Raw genomic sequence first — 27,129 nt, forward strand, 5'->3', positions numbered from 1 at the left:
TCCTTCTCTACTTCTTTTTCAGTCAGCCTGTGAATGTTTCTGGTCCATGTCAAAACATAGATATATTTCCGCTTGTTCTGCCACGAGTTATTCTTTAACCTTCTTTGCGGCCACACAAGTTTTGAAAAAAGTGGCTTAAATATAATGCCTCTACATCTGCCCATATACCAGTGGGCCCCCGAATTTTTCATATCATATATGATATGTTATTATATTCTATCAACACAACTTTTACACTGACTGCAGGGTGAACAGAACTGACCTCTTTCAAAAATGAAGCACCACCATTTAGTTAAATACTATGCACTAGATGCTGCACTTTGCATATATTAACTCATTGAATCTTCACAGCAATCCTGTGACATTACATATTTTCACATAAATAAGAGTATTGCCACTTAGGTAATTTATTTCTTATATATTTATGATCTTAGAGTCATTAACCAAAGTCTCAGTAGCCTGGGTATAAATTGATACCCTTGTACTAATCAACCCAAGTTACTTGACTCAGGGTCTACCATACTAGTGATACTGTTTTATGGGGGGTCACCAAAGACCTAAGCACCAATTGCTTCTTTACTGTTCACGCCAGTAGATTTTCTTTGGGATTTGGTTCTGTTTATTCCTTACACATTATGACTTTATTTCCATCTAGATATGGACACTCCTGCCTTCAATTCCTTTGTATTTTCAGTTCTAGGATTTTTTTTAATGTTTATTTATTTTGAGAGAGAGCGTACAAGAGAGCGGGGAAGGAGAAGAGAGAGGGAGAGAAAGAATCACAACCGGGCTCTGCGCCGATGGAGGGGGTGGGGCTCAAGCCCATGAACCAAGAGATCATGACCTGAGGCAAAACCAAGAGTTGGTCACTTAACTGAGCCACTCAAGCGCCCCCAGTTCTAGTTTCATAACACACCTCTTCCGCATCTTCCCTCCTTCTTTTGCAGAATATATAAACACAAGTTTATCTCTTCCACATTTAAAAAAAATGCACTTTTTGAATTCTACCTCCTCTCCATAAACATTACCCTACTTTGCCTTTTCATTTCCCACTGAAAGAGAAGTCTGTGTGTGCTACTTCTACTTTCAAATCTCTCATTCACTCTCCAACCCACTGAAAGCTCAGTTCTACAATAGACACTTCATTGAAACTGCTCTTACCAAGACCAACAATAATCTATAATTACAAATCCAATAAAACCTGTTCCGTTCTTATCTGACATGAACTTTCTGAATGTTTCATTGGCACTTTAAACTCCATAGGCTTAAAAAATTTAACTCATTGTCTCTACTAGCCACTCAGCCTGCTTTTCCCCAGGTTTTTCTGTCATACGTAACTGAATCTCAACTATCCCATCTTAGTAGGCTTAGGACATCCCAGAGTCCCCTTCCAAGTGTTTCTTTCACTCATGCAATCATGTCATCCAACTCATCACTCCCACCTTGGGCAAAACCCTTCATTAGTGGTTCTTGACCCTGAGTGTTCATTAGAATTACCTGGGGAGCTTTAAAAAAATGGCCTAATATTAAAGCCTGAGCCCAAGTAAGAGAATATCAGAGAGTAGGGTCAGACATGGGTCATTGTTAGTATCCTCAAGTAATTTAAATTGCAACCAGGATTGATATCCACTGTTTCACATTCTTCTCAGTGTAATAATACTCCAAGTTCAGGCCCTCATTCCCTCTACCTGGGTTTTTTTTACTCCTCTGTCATTTCTCTTCAAGTCCACAATCTCTCAAGATTCTCAGTCACATTTTTGCTAAAATCTATAAAACACCACTTTGGACATGCACTGTCCTCCTCACCTAACTTCTAGAATAAAGTTCATAAATAAGTGAGTAAATAAATAAATACTGTTCAGTCACTCTGCATAATAGAATTTCCAGAAAAACATTTAGGACATAGTACCTATTTAGTAATTTGCAATACTTTGAAAACATATGAAAAAATAAAAACAAATGTAAAATACTTAAAAGTCTTTTGGGTGCTCTCTTTCTCAAAGGTTAGCATAGTGCCATGCATATGGAGAACATTGAAAAAACTACCTAGTGTACTGATTTTAAAAGTGTTTTAAAGGCTAAACCCCAGGTAACCCCAAAATGTAATCTAGCCAGATACATTTGGACCTAGTAGGAATTTAGTAACTGTCAGTTAAATGCCAGATACTTGTAATGTCTATGCTACTTTTCACAGCTTTACACAGTGCAAATAAAAACAAGGAAGAAGAAATCTGCTACCTCTACTCTTTTTCAAGAGCATTCTATTACACATAGGCCTTACCTTGATAAAAATAGTACCACGTGGAGTTCTCTGTGTGGGTAAGGGGAGCAGGAAGCTGCCAGTGTACTATTTCTCTATTTTTTCTGTTTCTCCTAGTGAAGTGTCTGCCATCATTCTAATTCTCCCCACTTCAAAGTAAGTAAGTCGAAATGAGAAAGAGCAGGATGATGAAAACTACTATTTGATATTTTTGCATATATGGCTCTTTCAGATGGATATATCACCTATGAATTGAGAAAAGAATCAAATCTTTAAAAAGATCCAAGTTCCATTTAATCACTGTGCTATTAGCTATTGTGTGTTACCAAAAGTCACAACCCAACTCTACAGCATTGTGTGATGGAACAGGACTTGCTGAGGGCAATAAAAAAACAGGATCAACTCCCTTTTTATTTCAACCTTAGATACAGACTCTCAGTTCTCCTCCTACCCATTTAAGTCAAAACTAAATTTGAAATCACATGTGGTACGGCCTGGTAATAAAACTGGAAGTTTCCATTATGTTAAGGCAACAAGGGTGTATAAAAGTAAAGAAAAATACAGCTAAAGGATGTTATTCTAAAAACAGAGAATTTGGAAAAGTTATTACAAATCAGTCACTCATTGACCATATTCTTAGACTCTACCCCACACTACAGTGAACATTTGCCAAGTTAATTGAAAAGGATAATATCTCTTTCCCCCACCCCCTCACACACACAAACAAATATACACACACTGTGCATGCGAAACTGGTAAAATCTAAATAAGGTCTGTATTTGAGTTAATGGTGTTATACCCATGCTAGTTTCCTTGTTTTGTAAGATTGTATCACTGGAGGACAGTGGGGAAAGGGTACGCAGAGGTTCTCTGTTCTTTCTTGCTTTTGAATTTTAAACTATTATTAAAAATTGCTTTTTTAAAAATTTAAAAGCTGAGTTATAACCATATCTGATATTTTCATCAATATTTCCATATGTAATGTATTTCAAAGGATAAGCAGCCTATTTAATAATTGTATAATAATAACTTTGCGTATTACTAGCAAACATACAGCAGTTGTGCTCATACTCAAGATGTGGGCAAGTAGCACAAGTGTAAATGTATCTCTTTCATTTGTTTCCTAGCAAAGAAGCAAATCAATTATTGGAACCAAGATTTGCCATAGGTTTTTATCAAAAGGAGGTTGAAAATTTTATGTCAGCTTCCCCATTAATTCAGAGGTTTTCCTGAACAGTAACAGAAGGACTTTTAAAATAAAACACTCAAGGGGAGTCTGGGCGGCTCAGTGGGTTAAGCGTTTGACTTCGGCTCAGGTCACGATCTAATAATGGTTCATGAGTTCAGTCCCCACATCAGGCTCTGTACTGACAGCTCAGAACCTGGAGCCTGCTCAGATTCTGCCCCTCCCCCTCTCAACAATAAACATTAAAAAAAGTTTTTTTAAATAAAACAGAATCAGAAAACAGATTCTCCAAATGTAACTCATGAAAGAGAGTCCATTTTATATCCCAATTTTATTTACCTTTTCTGAATAGTCACAACATTAATCTATGGGGGATAATCTAGTTAGTATAATTGAAATTCCATTTATTTTTTTCTATTGATATGCATGTGTCACACTTGTATATAATACAGAATTTCCAGTGTTGTTTTAAAGGACGCATTTAAAAAAACGAGAAGCATGATCTACAATTTCAAACAAACCTAGGACGAATTCATAATTTCCAAGATAAAATAGTTTTCTAACTCTGTTCCAAAGAAATTAATGATATTATAATTGGTGCAAAAACTCCAGCACAACTGTTCTTTCTTTCTGATTTCATACAGTCTTGAACTATTGTAAAATCCACTCAGAACCATCTAATTCATTTTATGTATAATTAAAAGGGAGGGAAGAAGTCATTTCATTCCATGGATTTGTGGGGCAGTGTCCTTTTTGATTCAGTGCCAAAAGTGTACTTTACAAATTTAATTTTGAACAGATTTTACACTTTTAATTTTTATGCCCAGAGACATTCTGGGAAATGTATTGGTCTTTGAAATTTGTTACCAACAGTCCAAAATTCTCCAAGGTATGTCAGCCCCCATCAGGGAAGCCAACATATAACTAGTTGGCCATGTCAGTGAGTTTTAAAAATACGAAAGATGTTCATATCTTGTCTAACATAATGGAACTTCTAATAGGACAGTTTCTGGAGTATCTTCTTATTAGTCTAAGATGACTAAGCAAAGAAGTCTTTCCCTTTACATCCCAATTACAGAATGGCTATGAGATTTCAATTCTTCCTTCACATAACAAATGAAACAAATGTAGTATAAAATTATACATTCTGTAATAACTTAGGAAAAAAGTACATACATGTTTAAGGCCTTTATAAATATTTGTAAGACTTTCCTGTAGAACTGAAAAACAGAAATGTTAAAATGACTACAAAAATGTGGACAGAAACTGACCTAAGAAATTGTTTGAATGGGACAACTATAAGCAAATATTTATAAATTTGATGCCAAGGAAAATGAGTAATTCTATTAACAGACTGAACAAATATATAAGCATTCAAACAGTCATTGGGAGCGAGCAAGGGGCAGTCTATTAAAATGATAGAAAGTATAGTTAAAAAAAAATTACTAGAAGAAATCTAAGTGAGTAACACTCAAGCTAAGAAATCAGATATCCACATGCATCCCTGGCAATTTTTTGAAACTGAAGGCTACCTACATATTTGACTGCTCACTGCTGATTTCTGTGAAGGAAAAAAGTAAACACAAACATGAAAGAAAAAGCCCACTTAAAAAAAAACTGAAAGGGAGAGTACTCTAGAAGTACAAAATAGTATATAATGAAAATGGAAATTCAGTTCTAACTATTACCTATTTGACTGACAGAGAGCTGCAGTAGAATGTTAGCCTTGGGGAAACATGTCAGCTTGTCTATACATTCTTATATGATTGATGTATTCAGATAACTATTACTTGCCAGCAATAATTATTATCAATGGATATATATTTCCATTCCTTTAACAAAAGCAACTTTAAGATGTTAAAACATGTAGGCTTTCAGAGCTCCAAGATTAGGATACAAATAAAATTGTCTCAGTCTACACCATGCCAAAGGAGAAGTTTGCAAAGGAAATATCAATAAAGCTGGGTGCATTCCCACTAGCCAGTGAACACAGGACCGGACCCAGGAACACATCCATGGCAGAAGGCTGGTGCACTTGGCAAACTTTCAGAAACAAGAAAAGCAGTCATATTTGAAGCCAAAAACCCAAACGGTGAGTGTCTGTGACATCACCTGGAAACACCAACTCTTCAGATGGGAACTTCAAATTCTTTTAGCAAGTGCAATTTTACAAGTTGAACACAGTTCAAATCTGACATCTTCATGGCATAGAAGTTCATGTCAGACTTTTTTAAAGTCTTGGTTTCAAGAAGAGGCTGATTATGAGCCATGAAATCCCTTGGAAATATAGCTCTGGAGTGCCTCTTGTGAGCGGTATAAAAATCTCCCTTCAAGATCACCTCAGGAATTAAGTTTCTGTGCATATGTTGAATGTAATCAGGCTTGAGGATCACTTGATTGATTTATCCTTGGTTAATGGGTTACCTACAAAGGAAGAAGAAAATATAATCATTTTATAACAAGGCTATAATCTTAAAACTCCAAACACAAGTTAGTATTAGAAATTAATAGAGAACTCAAAATGGTGGTATTTACCTTATCAAATAAAATGTTAAAATTTTAAAGGCTACCATACTCAGGTGTTGCTACGTTATAAAAATACATCATTTCTATTTATCATCTCACAATATTTTTAGAGCCACTTGCACAACTATCCAAATGACTGCAGCTGTGACCAGGAAGATCTTAACTGGTCTTGTTACCCATCTCAAGTCCAAAGAATGATTCTGGAATCTTCATATGTCTTCGTATGTCTTCTTGGAAGACACATTATGCTAGGCCTCAGTAAAGAAAGGCCTTTGTTCACAGGAGTACAATCAGACCACATACAGTCCTTCGGCCTTGTCTCCATAAAATCCATTCTTAAAATAGTTTAAAACATGGGTGTTTATTTGACTCAATTATGTTTCAGAAAAATTAACTCTTTAATGAGGAGAAAAGGAACACCTGGGGAGAAAAACAATGATTACGCACCTGTTTTACCAAGTTTTCAAGGTGTCAAAAATTCTCAAAAATTTGATTAGAGTTGTATGAATGCTGTTATAAATATTACTGAGGGAGATCCACACTGGCTTTTCACAACATAATAAACATCTAGAATTCCTGATACCTCTATCTTTCTGTATACGCATAGATGTGGATGATAAATGGACATAGAGAAAGAGACAGATTTCTGCTGTGTCAGTGAACTTCCAGGCACACTCTAGTATCAAGGTACTTAGAGTTTCATAATTGTTCTTTTTAAGCAATAGTTATAACAAAAAGTGAATCCTTGGAAATTACTGTGGGTACTTTGGTTTTATTCCATTAAATTACATAATTACTCATCCTTTCATAAGACATTTATAGAAAAGCTGTTTTTTGTTTTGTTGTGTTTTTTTTTTTTGAGCAACTATGAAAAAGAGAAACAGTAAGCAAAATAATCTAGCGATGGCTCTACCATGGCTAGTCTCCAATTACACTACAAAAAGAAGATATAAAATTCAAAAAAGTATTTTCTGCATAGAGGCATGTCATCTTATTTGTGTCTCTCTGGTCAGCTGTCTTTCCCAAGGAAGGAGCATCTGCTTACATATTTAAAACTACATGCTCCCATGCACAGAGGAACTATGGAAGGAACTGAACTGAGGATGGAAGGATACAAACACAGAAAGGGCCTGCTGACATCTAGAGATGCTGGGAGCAGGGGCTATCTTAGGTAGAGCAGCAATCTCATGATCAGTTTGTCTTCCACTTAGTTGGTCACTTTACAAAAGTTCTGTGAATAGCTCCCAATTTGAGTGTTAGTGTTAAGAACAACATGGAAAGTAAATATAAATGTCTCTACAGACATTAATGGAGAGATAACTGATCATTGTGAAAAACACAGAAACTTCATGACAGACTCTCTTGATAAACACTGATTTACCAGAGTCTTTGATTGCCATTGCCTGAGCAAGATTGCCACTTGCCTTTTCTGAAGATTCTCCTCTTAGTAGGAAGAATTATAAAGCATAACAAGGGATTATATTTCCAAACTAGTGCCAGGAAAAGAGAGGAATTGAGAAAGAAAGGGACTGAGAGGAAACCAAAAGGTTAGCCTCAGCAGAGATTCAGCACAGGCATCTGGAGGGACATGGTGCGGTGAATCCATGAGAGCAAGTGGCCTGACCTCCTACATCATTTCAAGCCCTGGTTACAAGTAATCTCTTCATGGGTATGGTAAATGCATTCTTCTATCTTCATTCCAAGCTAAGCATTTTAACCTACTAGGTTATATAAAGCTGGGGAGTGATTCTCTCAACTATATGTTAAAGCTTTATTTTCACATTCTTTTAAAAATAGACACTCAAGTTTACAGTACAACACCAAAGGTCTATGTACCTGGAACAAATTTTTCCTCCATCTCAGTAAACATATGTGTACACATAGACATATATGTATATATATATATATATATATATATATAGTGTGTGTATACATATATATATATATAATCCATATCCTAAGAATATCATAAATATACATTTTTATTGTTTCTATCAGCTAAAATAATTGCTAGAAAGTGAAAATTTAAATGCAACTAAAAGAATTATCTAAATAAGCATAGACTGAAACCTGATTAAAACGATTTTTTCTCACCCCAGTTTTACATAATACTCCTATGTTATTAATCCTAAAAATATCCTAGCACATTTTATGAGATGAAGATAGGGCTTAAGTGGACTGTTTTAGATTCAGTCTTTGTAGGGGTGTCTGGGTGGCTCAATCGGTTAAGTATCTAACTTCAGCTCAGGTCATGATCTCATACCTCATGGGGTTCGAGCCCTGCCATTGGGCTCTGAGCCTGGAGCCTGCTTGGGATTCTGTGTCTCCCTCTCTCTCTGCCCCTCCCCTGTTCACACTCTGTCTCTTTCACTCTCAAAAATAAATATTTAAAAAAATTATAGATTTAATTTTTGTAGATTACTCTGATCCAAAAATTGTGGTTTGGCCTGTGGAGTTCTACAATAAGGTCAGTGTGGCAATAATAGCAGTCACAGTGGATGTGTCATGCTACCTCTGGGCCCCTCAGTTTTCCCCTATGTAAAAAGGTTGCTGTGCAGATCAAATAGTATAATGTCTATGAAAACACCTAGCTTTGAGCACCTGGATGGTTCAGTCAGTTCAGCGTTCAACTCTTGATCTCAGTTCAGGTCATAATCTCATGGTTGTGAGATCCAGCCTCACATCAGCTCCATGATGGGCATGAAGCCTGCTTGGGATTCTCTCTCTCTCCACCACCTCTCCCCTTCCCCCCCACCCCAAAAACAAAGAAAGTAAGAGTGAGTGAGAAAGAAAGGAAGAAAACACCTAGCTTTGCCAACTCTGGAGTAGTACAATGAAAGTTTTTTTTTTTTTTAATGCACTAAAAGCACAATGAAAGGGTCACATTAGACATTCAGTCAAATTAGAGAATTCCTACAGAATTCAAAGAAAGGCTAATTGTCCTTTTCAATGTAATATAAATATGAACCTGTGTGAGCATGTATCAGCACCCTCCTTGACACCCTCCAGATTTGTACCAAATGAAATGGCAAAACCAAAGATTTAAAAACATAAAGATGATTTTGAATATAGGTGCATTATCAATTTTAATTGCCTAATATGCAAGACCCAATAATACTTAAAAATGAAACTGTCTAAAATGTAACACACAAACAAGTCAACCCTTCACAATTTAATGTGCTTCTTAAACAAGTGCAAGTTACTCAAGTCAAAGTTCTGGCGGACTAGTTGGGAAACAAGTGCCATTCTATCCTTTGTAGACTATAAACTAGAACTTCCTGATATGCAAGGGTTGTTTAAGCAATATTTATGCAATCTAACATTTAAAAATGTTGCTTTCATTTAAAATTAATTTTTAATACACTACATTAAGCATCGCCTTATTTTTCAGAACTCAAATATTGCTCTCTTTTCACTCAAGCTGTATCTTTTGGAAGAGGCCAAAGAGTAAAAAGTTTTAGGTGGTCAAGAAGATTTTCAGGAAAATGTTTTAGCTGGTCAAGATTTTCAGCAAGTTACCAGTAACTAAAAGCAGGAGGTTGTTAGAAAACCATCCTTACAGGACAGGATATAGCATTTGCTACCATGAATGCACTGTCTTTTGGTTCTGAGGGCAATAGATATAAAATACTGCATGAGGGAGTGAAATGGTCCTACAGTCATTATAGTTGTGCCTTGAGCTTTATAGGCTTTAATCACTACCTCAGTGAATTTGCTTTCCAAAGGCATTGTTTCACAAAGCTGTTTCTTTTTATGTAAGTCTTATTTGTGTGTGCTGCACACCGGCCAATTCAGCAAGAGAAACTACTTAACAGTTGAACACATGCAAAAGGCTAATAATAATAATAATAATAATAATAACGGCAGTTTTTCTAGTCACAAGCACAAAGGTATCTTGATAATGATCCACCAGGATGAAACTCACCTACTAACATTAAACAAAAAGCATTAATTCTTTAAGAATTACCCCCTTTTTAACCCATCCATTTATCTCTCCCAACCTAACAAATCTATTATAGAATAGTGATTAGGTTTCTCAAAAATTTATGCTAAAATCACATCCTTTAAATCTGTTTGCCAATTAGAGAAAATAAAACCAGGTAATAGCATATATAACATTAGTTAAGTGTGAAATTAAGTGAAGTCAACTATTTTATACTGTTTCTATTTTATGTTTTGAACATTATGAAGTATCCTCTGCCTATCTTCAAGATAAATTAGAAAGGCTAAAAAGGAAATTCAAGAATCTATCCTGTCCCCCGTGTAAAAGATGATTTTATAAAGTTCTTAAAATAATTATATTCATGGAGTCTGTAATTCCTTTTTTTTCCCACTCAAGCCTTGCGCCTGCATTGTCAGGGGGAGACAACACACTATGGTGAGAGGCATGACAAAGTGTGGGCTCCGTGGGCACACAGCCTAGGTTCAGATCTCTGCCTTAGCAATTTCTCACATTTTGGGGCTGAAGAAGTTATTTGAATTCCCTGAGCCTTAGTCTCCCGGAATGTAATATGAGAATTGTATTATCATCAGGCCTCATACATTTGCTATTGTGGTTAAATAAGACAATCCCTTGAAAGTCTCCAGGTAAATGTTTTTTAAATTATAACAGGTGGTAGTAGTCATAATTCCCAAACACGACACAAAAGATGATACATAGGATAACTATTGGAGGGGGCAATACTGCTTATTTCTCTGTAAGTATTGATTTCAAGTTAATTTTCCGTGTCTTCTAGAAACTGATCTTGCAATTATTCATTTCATATTCTTCTAATCATAAAAGTCATATAAAGAGGGGAACACGACCTTTTAGCCTGCTTTGGGAGTGAGACTATCTTTTCAGATGAGATGATACAGAGGAGCGGTTTAAAAGAATGTACCTGAGGCCATGCTTCCTAGGTTCAGTGCTTAGTTCTTCTGATAACTCAGTGTGTGACCTTGAGTAAAACAGGGACCTATATCATAAGGTTGTATGATCTGAGGAGCAAATAATAGGCCAAGTGCTTAGAACAATGCTAGGCACATAATAAACTCTATGTAAATGGTAACTATTATTCACACACACACACACACACACACACACACACACACACACACACACACACTTCTAGGTATATGAATGCAATGAATTCCTAGTTTTTGTTCCTGATTATTTCTGATCATACATCACTAGTCTTTATAGACACATAATTCCATTCTTTTTTATTCTTACTTTGTCTTTTGCATGAGACTTTGCATACAGAACAAATATTTAGTAAGTAAGAAAGAAATATGTGGCGATATTTCCAAAAGGAGGTGGCAGGTTTAAATGGAGCACATGTCCAGTCTTCATAATACAGCTACTTAAATAACATCACAATAGGCACCATGTCAAACTCACATTCCGATAAATAAATGTAACTTATTTGATAAGAGTAAATGGAAAGCTAGATACCTTTATAATCCTAAAAGCTGATTTGAATGAACTTTCCCTTGCGTGGAACATCATTGCTGCTTCACTGCAAATGTATTTTTTTAATGTAGCTCTTACAAGTACGTGAATTAAGCTCTTCCCTTACTTTTTGTGTACAGAATGTGCAATTAAAACATCATCACTCCGCAGAAGCAGGTTTTCTCATTTAAACTAGAGAAAAGCTGCCATTGAGCTGGTCATAACTGTACATGAATGCACTTGTCCTATCTTAAAGCACCTTATATACTGAGGTATTACAAAATGCAAGACACCTGTCTGTCTAGGATAATAATTCAAGAGCAAGATGAACAGACAGCTTTTAGGTATTGATGAGGCCCTATAAGGCAATGACATATGTATCATCTTTATAATTACACCCACCTATAAAAAAAACTAAGGCTGTATTTTACTTTCTTGGCAATGGAGGTGATTCCTATAGCCATGAAAACTGTTGGATTTTCATGCCACAGTTTAATTTTCCCTCCTAAGAATGTCTGGTGCTGGCTTGGCCTGAACATTTAACATTTGAGGCACCAAAAGCCATCTGTATAATAGTTCAGCTAGGGTCAGTATTTCTACTAAATGACTTTGTTATCTGTCCTATAAATTCTCAAAAAATCTAACAGCTTTGGATGTTTGGGAGTCATTGCAGACAGCACAGAGCACTGCCCTAGCTAGCTGGTTATATTTAGGTATAACACATGTGGGTACCAGTGTGGAAGCAGAAGATGGCATATAATCTAACCAGACTTCTGGAGAGAAGCAAAGCACCAAACATAACTGAGGAGACATGGCCTTATTCTGATAAAAGTTTTATACTAGTGTTACTACCTGCTAGTCTTAGAACACTGGACAAGCCACTTAAAAATCTCAGAATCTCCAGGGCTTATATCTGTCAGCTCACTCTGTCGGACTAAGTGAGCTTCTAATTCCCTTCTATCGCCAAACTACTAAGACTTTTCTTAAGAAGCACTGATTCCATATGGGATTAAGCTTTATTCTGATTACCTAAATTCACTGGTGGTACAACCACTGTGTAGAGTTCATTTTTCTAAGAAGCCTATTCATCATATTAGAATGCAGAACTAGTAAGCTTTTACCACAAACACATCTGTCACTGGCTTTCAGCTTCCTATGCTGTGTAAATGAAGATCTTGACTGGAAATGAATCTTTTGAACAGATGGACCTGCCCTATTTCTTGGAACTTTGAAAGCTGTACAGTGCGCCTGCCATGAACTCTTCTACGTGACTCATGAAAGCAGATGACTGTTTGCACTGCCATTTATGCACATTCATCTCCTCAGAAGCAGGTCGACTGATACTGCCTGGATGACATTCACTGCTAGCAAAACAAAACATTGCCTGATTTCTCTTTGGATAGTTAATAAATTCCTCTGGGACATCAAGAAAATTTAAGACTTTCCTTCTCCTGGCTCCTGTACACAACTTGTATTTATTCCAGGTGGAAAATGACCCCCAGAATGAAGATAATTCTGAAAGACAACAGGATAATGGGATCCAGTTATTTTTCTCTCAGAAACATTCAAAAGTCCTTAAAAAAGGAAAACAATTATTTTGAATACTTGAAGGAAATCTGAATAGACTTAAAAAAATATTCCATATACCAGCAGAGTTCTCACATTTTTAGAGACAGTGGAGATTATGAACTCAATCGGAAGGTACTTTACCTGCTAAATTCGATACTGGGTTCGTTTTTTAGACTCACCTCTAATTTATGAAGGAGTCATTTGAATTGATAGTTTTTATCCACTTTCTGACATAAAGCCTTACTTTAAAATTTTAAATCTGTTCAAGGATCTCACTTCTCAAGAGTTTCAGCTTCACTGCATATGAGGGCTGGCAGAAGGTACACAGTACAAATTGTGCTCAAAAGGTGAATTTAAGAGAAGTGGGTAGGGGAGAAGGGCTAAAACTTGATAGCCTAGAGATTACCAAGAACAGCATTTTCTCTGAGCTTCCTGGATGGTTTGAGTTATAAATGCAAATGGCTCTTTCCTTGAGATACCTGTCTGAGTAAAGAAGATGTTGTTGTCACCTGGAGAAGAACTTGGTGCAACGTGTACCAAGCCGGTACCATGCCTGAAGTAGCACATTCGCCCTCCTCCCCAGCCCTGTCCTTTTCCATAATATTACATTAGAAATTATCCTTCCATATGTGGCAGACCTTGGAAAAAAATTTGCTGTCTGTAACTTCCAAACCTAGAATGTATTTTCTGACAAACAGGGTAATATAGTCAGTGATGTTTCATATGTCGGGTGCTTTTGCCTCTTCCCTTCTTTTTTCTCAGTTACATTCTTCCCTGGGTTTCTTTTTTTTTTTTCTTTTAAGAATAATAGTCACATAGCAGAAGTTTCAAAATCTCAAAGTTGATCAAAATATGAATCTTTAGGTACTTCTAATAGCTTAGATGCTAATTTGACATAGCTGATTCAATTATAGAGCGATTTATGTAAGGATTGGACCATTAAGTAAGAATATTATCTTCATTTGGGCTCAGTACTTTTCATGTTAACTTCTATATTAACAGGCAGGTTGAACACTGACAGAGGTCCACTAGTACACCCAAAGTTTTTATTATCCATTTCCTATGCTTGGAAAAACAATGTCAATGGCAGGGCCACTGTAGGTGACAATATTAGGTTCACCTCCTTCTAAGACCTTGTGATATTCAATCACAGTTTAATTGGTGGGCCTCATAATAGTTCAGAGTGATGCCCCCTCCTTATTTCTATAGGAGATAGTTCAATGCCTTTCTTTACTGAATACTGAGACAGTTCTTTGCTTTCTGATCCCTAAAGCTATACCAAGTTCATCTTTCACCCTGAAATCAGGAGCATCTGGAATGCTAATGGTAACTATAAGAAAGATTAGGTTACAGTTAATCCTGCAACACAGTGTACACACCTGCTCTGTGAGAAATAAACCAAGACGAGCGCTCATTTCGGGAGATGTTTTGAATCTTTACTCCTCAACGAAACTTCTGTCCCTTCCTTAGAATCCGACCAACACTAGGATTCGCCACACTAGTGCTCCAACGTGGAGCCAGAATATTTTTGAGTGTGGAAAAATCAAAAATTGTCATCAGGCACAGCAGAAACCTTCTTTTTCTACTTCTCCATTCGAACTTGAAGAGTTTTACACGTTTGCCTAAGGAACAAACACATGTCAGGTACTCCACTGTTCAACAGATTATTACAGGAAGCAAACCTGGGAGAAAGGGAACATTTCAACAAACATAAAGGGACAGTGAGACAATAACTTCTTTTACGTCCATAAAAGTTCACAATGGAGATGGGTTTGCATCTCTCCTAGAGGATCACGAACTCGTAGAACATTTTTTTTAATTTCAGAAAGATACTCATAAACGGGACCTAAAATAAAAAAGCTTTTACGAGAAATTGATACAAAAATAGCAAGAATTTCTTGTGAATATTTTGAGAAGCGTTCTGCACAAACTTAATTAAAAAGTTCATTAAAGTCAAGGGAGAAAGTATATAGAAATTAGTACACCATCATTTTAACATAAAAGGGTAAGAGAACTATGCAAATAGTATTATGTAGTAATATTCAATCACAGTTCAAAGATTTAATATTCATGATCTTTCCTGAACAGCCATGTCTACGGTAATTTGTGATTTTGCTAAAGCATGAACCTAAATTGTACACAATTTAATGTTGATAAATGGGGCCAGGTCATTTAACCAATGTATAGGTCTAGCCACCCATAGGCATTCACAAGCCAGCTTTGTTATTCTCTGCTGATCAACTGTGTAATCCTGATTAACAGTCTGAATGGGATCCATGACATTTTACAGATATAGACCTGCAAAGGTTTGCTTTATAATCTCTTTCCCAAGCTACTCCAGAGATATCAAACATCTACTATTTGAATTTCAAATATTTGAGAGTATAACATGAATAACAATAATAAATAATAAAAATCCTATGAAGGAGTGGCTAACAATTTAGAATCAGACAATAGAAGGTTTTGGTAATATGAACCAGAAGTAAAACATTTCCTACATAAATTTGAGAGTTCAGGATCGTTAAAACCAATAGCAGGAGAAAAAATTAATAATGTTATAATATAGAAAGATGTCTCCCAATTTTGAAAAAAAAAATGGAATATTTGAGTAATGAGAACCAACCCCTTATCCTCGTCACACCTAGATCTCTCCCTACCTGAATGGAAAATGGAAGACTAAAATGATGGCCTGAGAAATAACAGAACTTTTGAGTTCGGGTCATCATGAGTACTTGATTTTATCCACACAGGTCAGAGCCAATGCAGTCATAAAGTGGGTTGGTGTCATGACTTGCCATAGACACTTGTTATAAAGGATGAAGCTGGAGGAAATTTATAGGAGCTTCATATCAATCCACCTACCCTCATCTCTCCATCTTCCCAGTCCCTTCAGAGACAAACAGGCTCATCTCTAGTCATAACTAACTATTTAATATTCACAGGACTTGATATGCCCATTCATATCTCCTTATCTTTATACATTTTTACCTTTGCCAGAAATCTCTTCTTTCAAACCTCAGAAGCAATGTTACCACTTCATAATTCATAAGCCTTTTGTGATTCATCCAGTCAGCACTTTGTCCATACATCTTTTATAAGACATATCTCATCATATTATGATTATTTAGTAATCTCTGTTTCTCACACTAAGCTATGATATAGTAGAAAAAAAGATATTCAGCATACATTTTGTTTCCTCAGTGCTAAGCAGCATTCTAGGCACATAAATAATGCCTAATATTTGTCAAATGAAAGACTGAAATGACGGATGGGTGGGTGGATAGATAAATGAAAAAATGAATGAATGAAGGTAAGAGGAAAGTGATACATAATTTCAGGAGAAGGACACCTGGGGCTACTATTTGGATTCTCTGTGAATAGCTAGGGGAACAATGAGGTGACCCCAAAGGTCAGTTCCTCCATTTTTTATTTTTTTAGGATTATTCCCATGATTCTGTGGTTTCAGAATTTGAAATTATAGATATGCATGGGTCCTGACATCGGTTTCACATTTGCACCTTGGATATTTAAATTTATTCTCATTTGGAAAAGGTCTGATTTTTAAAACAAAATTAATTCATGAAAATAATGATGCAAGAAGATAATAGCAATGTGTGATGCTTTAATTGGTATTAGACTAACCACTTGGGATGTGGAAAATGTCCAAATAGATACATCAAGGTTGATTCCAGCATACTCATTACAGTTAACATTTCAGTTAGAAATTATCCTAATTTTTTTTAAATGCAATTCTCTCTTGAGTAATTTCCATACTGCTGCTTAACACTGTCAGGAAAATTTTCTCATGAAATATTCCGTGGTGACAATTATCCTACACCTAAGTATTACATGCTCACTTGACATCAGGTATGGTGTTACAAATGAAATACCAACAAATTTCTTATAATGGAACAAAGTAAACAAATTTCACAATGATTGATTCACTTCCAAAGTAACTAATGTGAATTCAATCTCTCTTTCTTATGTACTGATTATATACCCTATGTAGTTTAGGATGCCTCACCCCTCCCCCTATTTCTTTTTTCAAATATAGAGGCTAGAAGGTTGTTTTTGTTTGTTTGTTTGTTTGTTTTGTTTTGTTTTTGAAAGAGAGAGATAGCAAGTGTGTGCAAACGAGGAAGGGGCAGGGGGAGGGAGGGAGAGAATCTTAAGCAGGCTCTACGCCTAGCATGGAGCCTGATGTAGGGCTCAATGTCACAAACATGAGTCTAAAGAGTAGAAATAACAAATAACAGTAGAAATAACAAATAACAATAACCAATTAATGGACTGAACCACCAGGCACCCCAGAGGCTAGTGTTTTAGAAGGCAAAGAGTTGATTTTTGCTTAGTGAAATGCAACAGACTCCATTTTCTGGTCTAGACTAGAATGCCAAAGACAGCTGATCCTTCTCCTCATGGAAACCTGGAACCTTCCTCACCCTTTCCTTTGCCTCCACCTTTCAGATCATAATTGCTGGAATCAATAGACAACTTGGTGCACATTTATGTTCCCTTGTAACCCTCAGAATTATTCTTTGAGATTATCCCCATTTACTATTTACAGTTATTAGGTCTTGTTATTAATGACTGTTATCTCCAATTTACAGTTGAAAACACTGAAGTTCAGAAAAATTAAGCAAAACTTCTGGAAGATGCATCTAAGCAGTGATAGTCTAGGGACTGAGATCCTCATTCTGGGACTTCAAACCTACTAAAATAGGTACTGCATACCTGTTTCTTCCATTAATTTATTTGACTAGTATTAATTGAGCGCATAATAAGTAGTAGGGATACACTTGGGATATATTTTCCAGTTTGAGGAGTAGTCCTGCTTTACACCTGTTGTCCTGACTTTCTGTTGAGCTTATCTTGGAAATATGTCCTATTATGGACAATAAATTATATCTTCATTCATATAGAGTACTCATCTTTACTGTGGAAATTTGAATTTTAGTAAACAACTACTGAATGTTGAAATATTAAAGCTACGAATGAATAATTCTTCAATATGGGAATTTAAGCCACTGTGGTTGCAAAAAAAGGGAACATTTTTTGAAGCATAAAACATTTCTGAAATCCATTAAATCACATCAAGTTGGTAATAAATTTTTAAGGCTGGCATTGAGGAAGGGTTCCTAGATATAGCTCTGTACTAACTTCTTCAACTTTTCCATCATAAAAATGAGACATTGAGGTTGTAATGTGAAAGACTGACTATAATATTATCAGTTACTATTGTAATCCAAGGTCATGAACTCTGAATCAAATTAAAGCCATGGAACACACTATTACCTTTGAAATAGAAGATTCATTTTAACAAAGAGGTCAAAAGAAGCTTCTTACAAAATCTAGATCTATTTTAAAACACTAATACTCCCTTAAGTATGAGGTTTGCTTACTAGATATTTTTGTTACTTCCATTGCACCATAATGAAAAATATTTTAATGGCATCTTTCTAATCTTGAGTAAAATTGAAAAGTGATCATTGGGAATTTCAATTTCCCTCATTTTTTTTTCTTTTCTTGACCATGAATAATTAAAAGTTGGCCAAGAGGTGGTGTGTCCTACGTTTATTTAAAGTTCACCTACTGATGATGTTAAAAAAAATAATAAATTTAAGACTTTCAGAGAATCAGGCAAGCAGTAATTACAAGTAATGGTTAAGAGCATGGGTTAAGAGCATCCTCCAGTCATGGCTGGTTCTGACTTCAGTATCTTAAATGTGCGGCGCTGTTATTTCACTACAAAAAAAACTGTTTCCTTTCCTATACATGGAGATTGTCCCTGTCTCATCATACTACTATGAAGATTAAATGAAATAATACCTATAATAAGAATACAATAAATACTGACTTTTAAACATAAACAGTACCTTGAAATAAATATTTTCAGAAACATAAGTTTGTATACTTAACATTTTCAGTATCCCATTGTCATTATAAAATATGAAATCTTATTCTATAATAAGACATTAAGTATGGATGTATTTCTGGCTCTCTGATACTGTGTCCTTTCCAAAGCTATAAATTTCCTGTGCAAAGTCTGCTTTATTTTCAAAGGTTATGCTAGAGTCAGGATAAATTATAAGGAGGGTATATTATGCACATGAGGTCTAACACAACTTTTGTTATTTTCTAAGAGTAGAAACTTATATATAACACATTTTGTTGGAAATGTACTGAGGTTAAAAAAATCACTTAGGTTTTATTTGTTATTCCATAAATAGGAATTATTAGCTTCTGCTAATTGCTGAATATCTATAAACGCTTTCAGCATCAGCTTCTACTTGCTGTTTTTGTGATTTAGTAAGAACATTAATGTTGTATTAGTAACAGCAAAATGGGCAAGAGTGGCTCAGGATTCAATAAAGCAGTCCTTTACTGCTGTACCAACTACTCCAAGCTAACTTCATCTTAAATTGCCATAGGCAAACAAATACAAAAACCTTAACATGAAGAAGAGAAAAGTATAACCCACAAACCTAGCACATAAACCCTAGCATAACATTTCTTTCAGGTTAAGAAAACATTTTGACTATAAAGGGAAACTTTTTTGGTGAGACGGTCTTTGAAATATACGAATGGATATAGAAATACCAGTTGAGTAAATGACAATAATTGCAGTGTTCAGGGGGAAAAAATGCCACCTTCATGTGGTAGCTTCTGATAAGTCCCTGAAGAGATGTTGCTGAAGAGCCATGGTCTAGTGGCTGTACAGGAAAACCTGTATCTGCTCCTGCAGCATAAGCCTAGCAAAGGTGCCTTTACAGTTGATAAACACAACAGTTTCCATGAGGCCCATCTGTGGTAGCTAACTGGAATGGCCCAGATCCTGTTACCATCACAGACACTAGAATCCACATATTTCCTCTTTGTGGTCCCTTATCAGCATGATCTCTTTGCAGCTAATCCAAAAGAGAATAGGTGCACAGAACAACCTTGGAAGAATGTTTGCTTTTGAAAGCCCACGTATATGTATGGAGGCGGTAAGGGAAGACTTGAGATATCTCTACATTAGTGCTTAATCAGATTGACAACTTGGAATATAATGTTCATGTTTGAGTTCTGAAAAAGCTGGCTCATTTTATACACCTATTAACTTTATTGTTTAATGTATTTTACTTAACAAGTAAATATAGCCCTTACCCTTAAATAGGAACTATGTTGAGTGTTTTACAAATATTAACTTATTTATTCCAGACAGGGACCCTATGTGGTGGGTATACTATTGTCCCGATCTCACAGATGTGCAAACTGAGGAACACAGCTATTAAGTAACTTGTTAAAGGCCACCAGCTAATAAGTGGCAGATTAGGGAAATGAATCCAAGTAATCTGACTCCAGAGACCAGTTTCTTAATGATTACACCATCCTTGAAGACATTCTCAACAGAACACAGCAACCATTTCTCATCGAGGCAAATAGGACCCATTATAAAAATAGACAACCAGCTCCTGGCAATTCATCCATTGTGAGTGATTAAGGCAAAACAGTACAGCTCTTGGAAACGTTCTGGAGTCTCAGAGAAATTTTTTTTTCATGCAAAAGTCTTGTTAAATTAAAAACAGAATATTACTCCCTTCCCAAGAAACACTTTCTTGCTTATATATTAGACTAAATCACTAGGCATACTAGCTCTAGAATGTGTTTCTGACTGCTATGTTTCTTAGCTCTCTGTATGTGATATGACTAAAGAATGAGGTTATATTCTTGAGTGTAATAATGGCTGTTGTTGTTCTTATAAAAAAAATGCATCTGGGGCACCTGGGTGGCTCAGTCAGTTAAGCATCTGACTTCGGCTCAGGTCATGATCTCACAGTTCGTGGGTTCAAGCCCTGCGTCAGGCTGTGGGCTGACAGCTCAGAGCCTGGAGCCTGCTTCAGATTCTGTGTCTCCCTCTCTCTCTCTCCCCCCACGCTCTATCTCTCAAAAATAAACAAACACTAAAAAAAATTTGTTAATGGATCCTAATGTCATTTAGAATGACAACTTTATAATTTACTTGCTTGCCTTATGGATTTTCTCAAAAGACGCATTTCCTAACTAATCTGGTATCTCATAATATGAGGAATATAACCTGAAGAGGTAGGTCAGAAAAAATATGTCAAACTTCCATTGTAGATGGGACAAGACAATGCGCAGAAGAACTGGGATCTCCATACAACAGAAATACTGTGACTAGATTTGTCTTTGGTATCTAGTTCCTAATATAATGACTGGCGCTAAATAGGTGTTCAATAAATGCTTAGCAAATTCAGATTCAGGTATGATTTTGTTCTATTTCCATTGACAGATACAACACACACAGTTTAAAAAAAAAAAACCTCCAAATTTATACATAGAGTGCCAAACCTGCACACATAGAAAACATCCTCTAGGTATATAAAAATATTCTACTTTTTAAAAACATATTAAATTCTTTTTTGGTATATAATTGACATTAGTTTCAGGTGTACAACATGATTCAATATTTATATACATTGCAAAATAATTACAACAAGGATCTACTTAACATAAATTTTTTGTGTAAGAATTTTTAAGATTTATTCAGTTAGCAACTTTCAAATATGAAATACAATATTGTAAACGATAGTCACCATGCTATATTTAATATCCCAATGAGCAAATTATTTTATAACTGGAAGGTTGTGCCTTGTGACACCCTTCACCCATTTCGCCCACCCCCAACCTGCACCTTTCATGACCACCAATCCATTAACTGTATCTATAAGCTTGGTGCTGTGGTTTTTTTGTTTTGTTTTCTTTTATTTATATTCCACAAATAAGAGATATCATATGGTATTTGTCTATGTCTGACTTATTTCACTTAAAATAATGCCCTCTAGGTCCATCCATGTTGCTACAGATGGCTGAAATTATGCCATTGTATATGATACACACACACACACACACACACACACACACACACACACACACATAACATTTTCTTTTTTTCTAAGTTTTTATTTTAATTCTGATTAGTTAATATACAGTGTTATATTAGTTTCAGGGGTACAATGTAGTAATTCAACAATTCCATATATCACCTGGTGCTCATTACAACATGTGAACTCCTTAATCCCCATTACCTATTTCATCTACCCCCCTCCCCCCACCTCCCCTCTGGTACCATACAGTTTGTTCTCTGTAGTTAAGAGTCTATTTCTTGGTTTGTCTCTCGCATATTTTCCCTTTGCTCATTTGTTTCTTAGATTCTACATGAGTGAAATCATATAATATTTGTCTTTTTCTGACTTATTTCACTTAGCATAATACACTCTAGCTCCATACATGTCATTACATGATATATATATATATATATGATAGATATATATATGATATATATATATGATAGATATAGATATATATATAGATATATATATGATAGATATATATATATGATAAATTAGTTTATACACCACATCTTCTTTATCCATCCATCATTTGATGGATACTTGGGTTGCTTCCATATCTTAGCTATTATAAATAATGCTGCTATAAACAGGTGTGCATGTATCCCTTTGAATTAGCATTTTTATATTCTTTGGATAAATACCCAGTAGTGCAATTGCTGGATTGTAGAGAAGTTCTGTTTTTAACTTTTTGAGGAAGCTTCATACTATTTTGCACAGTGGCTGCACCAGTTTGCATTCCCACCAACAGTGCAAGAGGGTTCCCCTTTCTCCATATCCTTGCCAACACCTGTTGGTTCTTTTGTTGTTGATTTTAGCCATTCTGACAGGTGTGAGGTGACAGAGAGAGACAGAGCATGAATGGGGGAGGGTCAGAGAGAGAGGGAGACACAGAATCTGAAGCAGGCTCCAGGCTCTGAGCTGTCAGCACAGAGCCCGACATGGGGCTCAAACTCACGGACCGTGAGATCATGACCTGAGCTGAAGACGGACACTTAACCGAATGAGCCACCCAGGCACCCCTCACTTCTTTTTTTTAATGTTTATTTTTGAGAGAGAGAGAGAGAGAGAGAGAGAGAGGCAGAGTGCAAGTGGGGGAGGGGCAGAGAGAGACAGAGACACAGAATCCAAAGCAGGCTCCAGGCTCTGAGCTGTCAGCACAGAGCCCAACACAGGGCTCAAGATCATGACCTGAGCCGAAGTTGGACACTTAACCAACTGAGCCACCCAGGCGCCCCATAAGTCTTTCACTTCTTTGGTTAGGTTTATTCCTAAATATCTTATTATCTTTGGTGCAACTTTAAATGGGATGGTTTGCTTAATTTCTCTTTCTGCTGTTTCATTATTGGTGTATAAAAATGCAACCAATTTCTATGCACTCATTTTGTATCCTGCAAATTTACTGAATTCATCTATCAGTTCCAGCAGTGTTTTGGTGGACACTTTTGGGTTTTCTATGTATAATGTCATCTCATCTACAAGTAGTACAATTTTACTTCTTCCTTACCAATTTGGATGATTTTTATTTCTTTTCATTTTCTGATTGCTGTGGCTAGGACTTCTAGTATTATGTTGAATAAAAGTAGTTAAGAGTGGACATCCTGGTCTTGTTCCTGACCTTAGGTGAAAAACTCTGTTTTTCCCCATTAAGGATGATATTAGCTATGGCCTTTAGGATGTTGAGGTACATTCCCTCTAAACCCACTTTACTGAGGATTTTTATAATTAATGGATGTTGTACTTTGTCAAATGCTTTGTCTTTGTCTATTGAAATGATCATATGATTCATATCCTTTCTCTTGGAGTGATGGTATCACAATGATTGATTTGCAAATACTGAACCACCCTTGCAATCTAAGAATAAATCCCACTTGATTGTGGTGAATGATTTTTTAATGTATTTTGAGCTCAATTTATTAGTATGTTGAGTAGTTTTGCATGTTGATCAGGGATATTAGCCTGTAGTTCTCTATTTTAATGGTGTCTTTATCTGGTTTTGTGGGCTAATGTGATGTATTCTGGAGAATGCTCTGTGTACACTTGGAAAGAATGTATTCTGCTGTTTTAGGATGGAAAGTTCTGAATATATCTGTTAAATCCATCTGTTCCATTGTGCCATTCCTAGCCATTGTCTCATTTATTTTCTGTTTAAATGATTCGTCTGATGATGTAAGTGGGGTCTTAAAGTCCCCTACTATTATTGTATTATTATTGATTAGTTCCTTTATGTCTATTATTAATTGTTTTATGTTGGGTGCTACTATGTTGGGTGCATAAATATTTATAATTGTTATATCTTCTTGGCTTGTCCTAATTATTATTATATAGCATCTTTCTTCTTTGTCTGGTTACAGTCTTTGTTTTAACATCTGTTTTGTCAGAGTGCCTGGCTGCCTCAGCTAGCTAAGCAGTCAACTTCAACTCAGATCATAATCTTGTGCTTCATGAGTTTGAGTCCCACATCAGGCTCTGTGCTGACAGCTCAGAACCTGGAGCCTGCTTAGGATTGTGTCTCCCTCTCTCTCTGCCCCTCCCCTGCTTATTGCTCTGTCGATGTCTCTCTCTCTCTCTCTTAAAAATAAACATTTACAATTTTTTTTAATTTTTAAAAAAATAGTCTTTTTGTCCAATATAAGTATTGCTATTCCTGCTTTCTTTTGACATCCACTTGCATCATAAATTTTTCCATCGCCCTCACTTTCAATGTACAGGTGTCTTTAGGTCTAAAATGAGTCTTCTGTAGGCATCATATAGATGGGTCTTATTTTTTATCCATCCTGTCACACTATGTCTTTTGATTGGAGCATTTAGTCCATTTACATTCAAAGTAATTATTGGTAGATATGTGTTTATTGACATTTTGTTACTTGCTTCATGGTTGTTTTTGGAGCTTTCCTTTGATCCTTTCTTGTCTTTGTCTCAAGTTTTGTTGATTTTCTTTAGTGATATATTTTGATTTCTTTCTATTTACACTTTGCATACTCACTAGGTTTTTTTTTAATATGGTTACTATTAGGATTGTGTCTAACTTCTTCTGTCTATAGCAGTCTACATTAAGTTGATGCCTGTGTAAGTTTGAACCCATCCTTTACTCCTTTCCTCTCCACATTTTAGGCATATGTTATATTTTATATCCTTTTTTGTTAGTTCCTTGGTTGAATTTTTACAGAAATATTCATTTTTACTACTTTTGTGTTTCCTACCTTTGTACTGCCAATTTTGGCCTCTATTTTCCACTCAAAGAGTCCCCTTTAAAATTTCTAGCCAGGCTGGTTTACTGGTTACAAACTCCTTTAGTTTCTGTTTGTCTGGGAAACTCCTGATATCTCTTTTTATTCTTAATGGTAGTCTTACTAAATAGAATATTCTTGCTGCAGATTTTTCCCATTCAGCACTTTGAATATATCATGCCACTCCCTTCTGACTTGGAAGGTTTCTTCTGAAAATTCCTTGTTAGTCTAATGGGCTTCTCTTGTATGTAACTGTCTTCTTTTACATTGTGGCTTTTAAAACTTTTCCTTTATCACTGTATTTTCAATTTAATTACAATATGTCTTGGTGTGGATGTGCTTTTGTTGATTTTGTTGGGAGTTCTCTGTGCCTCCGGGATTTGCATATCTGTTTCCTTCCCCACATTAGGGATTCCAGTCATTGTCTCTTCAAATAAATGTTATGCTACCTTTTCTCTCTTTCTTCTGGAACTCCTATAATACGAATGTTATCACATTTAATGACATCACTGAGTTCCCTAAGTCTATTCTCATTTTGCATAATTGTTTTTTCTTTGTTTCAGCTTCATTACTTTCTGTTACTCTATTTTCTAGGTCACCAATTTGTTCCTCTGTTTTTTCATCAAACATGTTCATTCCATCACAAGTTTCTCATATTGTTTATTGAGACTTTTATCTCAGTTATTCCTTATGTCTGTGTGAAAGCTCTCATTCATGTATTCCACTTTTTTCTTAAGTCCCATGAGTATTTTTATGATCATTGCTTTAAATATTCCATTATGCATGTGACTTATATCTGTTTTGCTTAGATCTCTAACCATGGTCTATTTTTTCATATGGAATAAATTTCTCCATCTTTTCATTTAGCCCAAGTCTCTGTGCCTGTTTCTCTGTGTTAGGAGACTCAGCTATGTCTCCTCTTCTTAAGAATAATGGCATTATGAAGAAGAGGTCCTATAGTGCCCTGCCATGTAGTGTCCCCTGTTCCCCAGGGCCTATTGCTTCTGAGAATGTCTTCAATGTGTGATGTATGTGCTCTGCTGCTTTGTCTTGGCTGCTTTATCCTTTAGGCCAGTCATCTGCAGAGGCTCTCTTTGCCTATTGCGAGCAGTGTTTGGTCCCTGTCCTGAAGGTGGCTCATTTTAACGAGGTGCGCTCTGGTCTGCTTGTGAAATGAGACCTGTTGCCGCCCCCACTGGAACTGAGGTTCCATAAAACTCCTCCCATGTTGGGAGATGTGGTGTAAGCAGGAGTTTGGGGTCAGTTTTCTGGGGTAGGGGGCCTGTGAAGCTTGACTGAAGCAAAAGTGACTGTGAAGGGTGGTTCCAGTAGACTGGAGAAGCAGGGCTTAGTGTAAGCTAGTTAGTTAGCAAGAACCTGCTCTGCACATGTTCCCACAGGTGGCCCTGTGCTCATGCTGAAGGGTAGGGGAAGGAAATGGCAATAGTTAGTTCCTTTGTTCCCAGTGAGGTCTCTCTGTGAACACTGCCTCTCTGGTACGTGCTCTGGGAAGAGCAAATAGTCCCACACTGTGTGCCCCAGGTTCTCTTCAGATTGCTATTTCCATACTGTGGATTGTTAGCTTGCCTTCTCTCCAAGATCACCACAATGCCCTCTGGGCTCGATCTGAGCCAAGCCTGCTGACCTTTAAAACTCCAAGCTTTAAGCACCACAGGTGCCAGAGGTAACAGAATTCAGGCCCTCTCCCTTTCCAAGTCCATTGATATGGGGATTCATTTACCCTTCACAGTCCTCTGTGTTAGTCTGATTCTCAGCCTTTTCCGTGTCTCTGGCTCCCTCCCCGCTGTAGTGTCCATTATATGTTTCTCTTCCAAACCACATCTCCACCCTTCCCACCTTCCTTTATATGGCCTCTTCTCTACCTCTAGTTGTGGAGTTTGTTCTGCCAGTCTTCAGGTCAATTTCTGGGGTATTTAGGATGATTTTATAGTGATCTAGTTGTATTCGTAGGATAAAGCAAGCCTAAGGTCCTCCTACACTGCCACCATATT

At 36.3% G+C, this 27,129-nt stretch overlaps 1 protein-coding gene across 3 annotated transcripts in view; it reads right to left on the minus strand.

The window, feature by feature from the left end:
- Positions 1-3,758: 3,758 nt before the first annotated feature.
- Positions 3,759-27,129, minus strand: part of TAFA2 (TAFA chemokine like family member 2) — a 508,120-nt gene continuing 484,749 nt past the window's right edge. For 2 of the 3 annotated variants that reach the window (XM_053226445.1, XM_027071363.2), the window contains one exon: positions 3,759-5,870. In XM_053226445.1, the coding sequence (XP_053082420.1) occupies positions 5,859-5,870 (12 nt within the window). In that variant the 3' untranslated portion in view covers positions 3,759-5,858. Of the gene's footprint in view, positions 5,871-14,351; positions 14,595-27,129 lie in introns of all 3 variants that reach the window. The other variant, XR_008300299.1, reaches the window with a different exon arrangement.

Source organism: Acinonyx jubatus, chromosome B4, assembly GCF_027475565.1.
Source record: "Acinonyx jubatus isolate Ajub_Pintada_27869175 chromosome B4, VMU_Ajub_asm_v1.0, whole genome shotgun sequence".
NCBI classification, from domain to species: Eukaryota; Metazoa; Chordata; class Mammalia; order Carnivora; family Felidae; genus Acinonyx; species Acinonyx jubatus.